The 7,977-nt window shown below is 29.9% G+C and overlaps 2 protein-coding genes across 4 annotated transcripts in view; one reads left to right on the top strand and one right to left on the bottom strand.

Moving 5' to 3' along the window:
* Positions 1-7,977, bottom strand: part of otud7a (OTU deubiquitinase 7A) — a 192,359-nt gene that overhangs the window by 96,762 nt on the left and 87,620 nt on the right. The window contains exon 1 of one of the 3 annotated variants that reach the window (XM_003201466.7): positions 311-436. The exons of the other annotated variants lie outside the window; for them this stretch is intronic. The gene's annotated coding sequence lies outside the window, so the exon portion shown is untranslated. Of the gene's footprint in view, positions 1-310; positions 437-7,977 lie in introns of those variants that run through there. 3 annotated transcript variants of the gene reach the window in all.
* Positions 4,568-7,977, top strand: part of LOC100330575 (uncharacterized) — a 45,201-nt gene continuing 41,791 nt past the window's right edge. The window contains exon 1 of the mRNA XM_002666910.7: positions 4,568-4,875. Coding sequence (XP_002666956.3) covers positions 4,656-4,875 — 220 coding nt within the window. The 5' untranslated portion in view covers positions 4,568-4,655. The remainder of the gene's footprint in view (positions 4,876-7,977) is intronic.

Raw genomic sequence — 7,977 nt, 5'->3', positions numbered from 1 at the left:
CTCAGCCCATACAGATGTATAGTGATATAATGTGTCCACAGACAAAGAAAAGCATCTCGCAATGCATTTGGATGCTGCTGGAAAGACGCCCATATCTCAAACATCCGCCACAATAATCGGCTATTCATCATCGCAGACAAGTTCCTTTGTTCGGCCTCGATTTAGGAAAATAAATAAATAAAAAAACACTGTATACCCGCAAGATGCGTCTTCTGGCGGTCCGGGCACGTACAGGAGACAGGTGCACCTGCCCTGATTCATACAAGCGTTCCTACCAGCAGCTTTATAAAGCATTAACGACGCGTCTTACCGTTCCCTCAGTCAGTCCTTATATTCCTCATGGTCCATATATTTATCAGTCCGCTCGAGAAAGGCTTTGAAATCATATGCCCAGCCCGCTGTTCTCTCACATCCTCATGTCATTCACTGATGCAGCAGTGGCGAGGAAGACACGCCCACCTCATCTCTCGAATGACGTAAAGGAGAGGCAGGCCCCGCCCACATTCCCCCAAACGCTTGGTGAATGACGTATTTAATGAGATGCAAACTCCGCCCGCCAATGGAAAACAGCTGAGTTGATGGGACTTTAGTTTTATTTTAATGCACGACTATTAATGATAGTTAAGTATAGGTACTGTTGTTGTAATAAACATAACACGTGATCCACTGTATTTACATATTGCTCCTTTAGTTTGAGGTTGATTATTTACTATTTATAGGCTATTCCATCAAGTTTCACCTTTTGTACTGAAATAAATAAATAAATATTAGCCTAAACAAATAGATTAATAAAATAATAATAATGCAAATAGTCAAATAACCCACTACAATGATTTTCCCTAATGCTGTTTTTTAAAATAATTTATAAATAACTTAATTTGATTTTTATTAAATAACTTAGATTAAACTTAACAAATAAATTCAATACATTGAAGAAAATGGGCCTAAGTAATAAATTTAAACAAATAGTTATTATTATTATTATTATTATTATTAAATCACACTGTGTATATTTAAAATAATTATTAGACATTTTATTATTATTAATATTATTATTATCCCACTATGTATATTTAAAATTACTATTATTACACATTAAATTACTATTATATTAGTATTATTAATAATAATTTTCTACAGTGTGTATTTAAAATTACTACTATTAGTACTATTATTATTACTATTATTATTATTTTTCACAATGTGTATTTAAAATTATTATTATTATTATTATTATTATTAATATTGTTATTATTATTATTAATATTATTCAGACTGTTTTTAAAATTATTATTATTAGACTTTTATTATATATAAATTAACAAATAAATAAATAAATAAATAAAAACAAACAAACAAACAAACAGCTATTATAAAATAATCGATACGATCAGTATTATAAATCATTATGATTATTATAAACTGGCATATTTTGCATTTGTCTGCTACTCTGGTACACTCAAAATAACTATTTTCGCTGCTTGTTCAAGCTACTAACTTAAAATGAGTTGAGACAACACACTTCTTAAGGGTTTTTGTGACAACTTTATTTTATGTTCAATCCACTTAAATTTGTAAAAACAATCAAATTAACTTAATTGGTGTTGGGACAACATGAAGGAAACGTTTGGAATCCAGCATTTTTACAGTGTATGAACAAATTTAAGTGGATTGCACACAAAACAATTAGGTACCCCCCCAAAAATCATCTCAGGAATGGTGTTGTTTCAGTTCATTTACACTAGTTTGAACAAATGGCTAATGTACATTTTTTAATGTGTGTTCTGCAATAAAGTAAAACACTGAATTTACTGCCAGTGATCATTTGTAATATGAGTTTGTATTATTTTGTCCAGGACCAGAAGAAAACAATAAAAAAATGGAATTAAAATAATATCAAAGTACAGATTTATTAAAAAAAATAATAATAATTAAGAAAAAAAAAAGTTGCACAAAAGTTACTTCGGAGTGTAATTTTGGTACGTAAATTTCATTGGATAATATATTTATTATTCCTATGGTTTCCTCAACAACCAAATAAATATGACACTATTTAAAAGCAAACTATTATTGTCGCTGTTTATTGTATTATATCTGTTTCTCAATACAAAGCCTATTCTAAATGACATTTTCTAAGATGTCAATCAACAGAAAGGAGACGGTACTTGGCACTAATTGGCAATTTTATCAGGTTATACTTCAAGTATTTGTTTATGGAAATTAAAAATACAGCAAGATGCCTATAAATAAATGAATTTATAAATAAATAAATCTACATGATCAATTTTTAGATTGTTTTTTTTCTTGGGAAAAAAATCATTAATCATATCCAAGGCAATGAGTTTATTTGAAGCCTTCTGGTATTTTGAGGTAAAATTTTGAGGCTTTATATAGTATACTGCATTTGCATAATATAGAAAATTTAGAGATTTATAAGTAAATTAATTTAGGATCATTGCCACAGTTGAGAAACATTTTTTTTTTTTACCAATGCAAGCAGGCTTTAGATTATTGCAGATTTGTGATGGCTTGTCAATGTCGTGTCTCTGTCGCCCTCTGCTGTTCATTTGTCATTACAGCGCTAAACGCATGATCGTGGAGCAGGACAGAACCGATAAAACATCATTGGTTTTCTGAAGGTCTTTGTAGCTGTCTTTGAGATGATTTTGCATTAAACATTTTGATTATTTTTTTTACTAACTTTCTCCTATGCACCATGATCCTTTGCCTGAACTATGGGAACAACTTCCGTTAAAAATAAATAAATCAATAAATTAATAAATACATAAAAAAATAAGTAAATAAATAATTAAATCAATAAATCAATAAACAAACAAACAAACAAATAAATAAAGTAAATAAATAAATAAAGTAAATAAATAAAGTAAATAAATAAATAAAAAGTTTATTAAATACGACGAGCTAAATATTCTCAATGTTAATATTATTAATATATTCAGTTATATATCAATTATATTAAACGAGAACTTATTAGATCATTTAATAAATAAATTACTTGTTTAAAAAAAATCCAAGTAATGTAAAATATAAATGCAAAACAAGAAAAAAAAAACTGTGGAGAAAAAAACACAGTGAACTCAATACAGATTAGATTACAGATATACAGTACTTCCAATGCAAATGGCATGTTGAAACTGCAAGCAACATTACTGTAATAACAAATAAAATAAAGTGCTAATAAATCTAAAATGTACCCCAAAATAAACTGCTGTGCTGAAAACATCCTGAAAGCCCAAGAGTCCTACAGCAGGGAAAGTGACAAAGTCAGTCAAAAATCTTTTATAAGAGGCTTTTACTAAATACATTTCATCTGTATTTCTTTTCTTTTTCTTTCTCATATTTTACATCATTGTAAAGTAACCAGTCAACCAGGATTACAACAGCTGTTTACTAGGTTTTATTTAATAATAATAATAATAATAATAATAATAATAATAATAATAACAATAATAATAATAAACAAAACAACAAGCGAATAGTAATAATAATAATAATAACTACTAATTATATTACCAAAGTGCATATTTATTATTATTTGTTCTATTATTATTATTATTATTATTATTATTATTATTATTATTTCACACTGTATATTTAAAATTGTTATTATTATTAGATATTTTATTATTATTTCACAATGTGAAAATTTGAAACTATTATTATTAATCATCTTATCATTATTATTATTATTATTATTATTATTATTATTTATTATTATTATTATTTCACACTGTGTATTTACAATTATTATTATTATTATTATTAGACATTTCATTGTTATTATTATTATTATTATTAGAAATTTTATTATTACTATTATTATCATTATTATTAGACATTTTATTATTATTATTAGACATTTTATTATTATTATTATTATTATTAGACATTTTATTGTTATTATTATTATTATTAGACATTTTATTATTATTATTATTATTCTTATTATCATTATTATTATTATTAGACATTTTGATTATTATTTCAAACCATATTTTTTTAATTATTATTATCATTTTTAGACATCTTATTATTATTATTATTATTTCACACTGTATATTTTTAAAATTATTATTAACATTATTAGTGTTTTCCAGTGAGGTTGCAGGTGAAAAGGCTGCGTCAAACATATGCTGGAAAGTTGGCGGTTCATTCCGCTGTGGCGACCCCAGATTAATAAAGGGGCTAAGCCAAAAAGAAAAATGAATGAATTATTATTATACATTTTATTATTATTATTATTATTTCAAACGGTGTATATTTATTATTATTATTTTTATTAGACCTTTTATTATCTATACCGCTACAACAGTAGGCCACATCTGGGAACATTGGATTGACTGCTCTTAAATCACAGTTCTTCATCGGCAATTTCACATATACCCGCATCATGTGAGTGTTTTACTCATCATTTACTCATCATATATCTGTGCATGAGTGTTTCCCTCAGTGTGGACCTCAGGAATGGGTGGACCCGCACACTGTTGACCAATCCCATGCAAAACAACCCAGTCGGGCAAGTTTTGCGCTTCAGCCGCTCGTTGTCATTGGCAGCGCAGGACTGACCCACTTCAGTGTGTGTGTGAGTGTGTGTCTGTGTATGAGTGTGTGAGAGAAAGTGTGTATGTGTGTGTATGGCGAGTAGATGCGCTGGAACACATAGCGAAACGATGAACGCCGGTTTGACGCTGTTTGTTTTCTCGTTTTGCGGTTTCGGGCTCATCGAGTCCGGTTCCTCTCTGCTATCCTGCCCCAGCGGACAGTTCCCATTGAAAAATCAGTGCGTTTCGTGTCACCCGACCTGCGGCGAGTGTGAAGGTCATGAGCTCTTCGAGTGCACAGCCTGCGCTTTGGGTAAGAACTGGTCCACTTTTATATTCAACCCGAATCAAACAGGTGCCTCTGTTGGTTGGGATATCTATACGCGCATGCGCAGAAGGACGATTCCTAAATAGCGATATATTTACTTCGCAATACTAAATAGAGACGAATACGACAACTTATGTAATCTGCATTATAGATTTGGAGCAGTAAATATGTGGCGTTGTTCATAATTAGGCTACGTTTTCTTGCTAACACTTTGTAGGCTAACTCTTTTTTTTGTATCAGCTCCGTTGTTTGAAATGTATAGTTTTAAAAAGAACAATTGATGTAATCTGAATTATTATTATACATTTGGAGCAGTAAATATGCAGGGTTGTTTATAATTAAGCTATGTTTTGTTGCTAACACTGTAGGCTAACTTTTTTTGTAGTCTATATTAGCTCCGTTGCTTGAATTGTGGGGTTAGGAGTTTTAAAGTGACTCGAGTTGACAGTATTTTCAGGAGAAAAGTCAAATAACTTAATGGTTTAATATTGCCGTTGAGTCTTTTTGCCGTGAATTGTTTAGCTGATGTTGTTTTACACAATATTTAGCCTATGATTATAGCTTATCTTGTAAATATCAACAACCACGATGGAGATAAGTCATTTTTGTGTGAATGTGTTTTATCATCGACGGTTTTTAATTAAAAAAAAAAAAAATTTTTAATGTGTATAAATCCGTATTTTAGACTTGCCTGTATGTTTTACATTTTGTCAAATAAAGCAAACTTTATTACTTTATGTATGTATGGAAATATAACAAATTCCTCTTTTTGGACTTTTCAGACCTACATTCCGTCAAATAAAACAAACCTTAAATTCCATTATTTATTCAAAGTAAAAATGTACCACATCTTAAATGTTTTTTTCTCTTGTTTTGGCTGTTGACTGGTGCGAATCTCTGCTCGTATTGTGCAGGTCCACAAAGGGTTTTTTCCGGGCGAGTATTGTATCCTCCGCACAGCTGCTGCCGCGGCGAACAATGAAGCCGCTCTCGCCATTTATCAAGATGACAAAGAGCGCTTTTACCTCAAAGCAGAGTTTGTTTAGTGACCTCAAACATGAAAGTCTCCTGCGTACTTTTTAATTACTGCAAGAGTTGAAATTGTGGTCGTTTTAAACCAAAAAGTAGCCACAACATGCTGTGATTTTGAAGAACGGAACTAATCGATTATTGGCGAACTGTTCAGTGAATATATAATAAAGCGCTATTAAAATGAACATTAATACAAAATAATGAAAAGTTACATACACTGTAAAAATGCAGGGTTCCACACAATTCATTCATGTTGCCCCAACACAAATTAAGTTAACTTAACACTTAACAAATTTATGTAGATTGAACATAAAAAATTAAGTTGTCACAATGAAATCTCAAGAATTGTTTTGTTTCAGCTTATTTTAAATTAGTTTGAACGAGCAACAAGTGTACAGCGAGTACCCACATTAAAAATACTATAGTAATTTGAAGTTAATATGATAGTGTCTGTGTATTGTATTAACAACTGTACTATACCGTAGAATCAAACTATAGTAAAGTAGAATAGTAAAGGATATACTTAATTATATTAACAGAAACTGTAGCACGTACTATCAGGGTTTCTATGGATTTCATCATATCAAATTTAAGACTTTAAGACCATTGTAAAGGATATTTCAGACTTACACAAGGCTAAACTTGAAGGAACTTTTCATATATCCCAGTTAAAATATATTAAAAACACATTAAAAGCAAGTGTTATTGTAATGACATACATGGATAATTAAACCATTTTGGTAAATAGTGTTAATAAATAATATTTTGTTAAAACCTTTATTGAGATGGAATGGTAGTGACTGGACGGGTGTAGCCAGATTGGGTGCTTCAGCTTTACATGGACATAGGAAAATTATGAGCTGTTAAAATTATTTAAGACCTACAACACAATATTTCAGTGAATTTAAGACTTTTCAAGGCCTAAAATTTTGTTTTTGAGCCCCCTTTTGAATTGTTTTTCTTTTTTAAATATTTCCCACATGATGTTTACAGAGCAAGGAAATTTTCACAGTATGTCTGATAAAAAAAAATGTTTCTGGGGAAAGTCTTTTTTTTTTTATTTGGGCTGGAATAAAAGCAGTTTTTATTTTTTTGAAAACCATTTTAAGGGTCAAAATTATTAGCCCCTTTAGGTTATATTTTGTTTTCGACCATCTACAGAACAGACCATCGTTATACAATAACTTGCCTAATTACCCTAACCTAGTTAACCTAATTAAGCATTTAAATGTCACTTTAAGCTGTACAGAAGTGTCTTAAAAATATCTAGTCAAATATTATTTACTGTCATCATGGCAAAGATAAATCAGTTATTAGATAAATGAGTTATTAAAACTATTATGTTTAGAAAAGTGCTGGAAAAATCTGCTTTCCGTTAAACAGAAATTGGGGGAAAAATTTAACGGGTCAAAAATTCTGGGGGGGCTTATAATTCTGTCTTTATCTGTATAATATCTCTCTCTCTCTCTCTCTCTCTCTCTCTCTCTCTCTCTCTCTCTCTCTCTCTCTCTCTCTCTCTCTCTCTCTCTCTCTCTCTCTMTATATATATATATATATATATATATATATATATAGATATATAGATATACATGAGAAATTCCAGCGCGTTTTGGATGTGATATTTGCTGTAAAATCTCAAAACATAAATAGAGAAAGTATATGTTAACATTATATTAAAACTTCTGTTTCTATTTTCCAAAACAACTGACCACAGAGTTATAGAAGCAGAAAAATATTAATCTGTAAACATGTTTTGTACTTTAAGTGAGGGAAATAAACATGCGTTTTGGATGTGGCGAAAAAAGTTAACGAGTTTACAGTCGACAACATACTTTGTAGAAATTCTGCGAATTCAATTGCACAACCAAACAAACAAAAATACAACAACAACAACAAAAAAAAAAACTATGTTAAGCAAAAGGAGAAGAGTTGCTCTCTATAGAACAAACATCATTGATTTTAGATTTGACATTTTTGCATTTATGAGGACAAAGCTCCGTTATGGATGTGTCAGATGTGAAATTGCCACTTGTGTGACTTTTAAAAATCAAATAT

The sequence above is a fragment of the Danio rerio genome, chromosome 25 (assembly GCF_049306965.1).
Source record: "Danio rerio strain Tuebingen ecotype United States chromosome 25, GRCz12tu, whole genome shotgun sequence".
Classification (NCBI taxonomy): Eukaryota; Metazoa; Chordata; class Actinopteri; order Cypriniformes; family Danionidae; genus Danio; species Danio rerio.
Note: the sequence above shows the minus strand (reverse complement) of the source record. Positions and strands in the feature narration are given on the sequence as shown.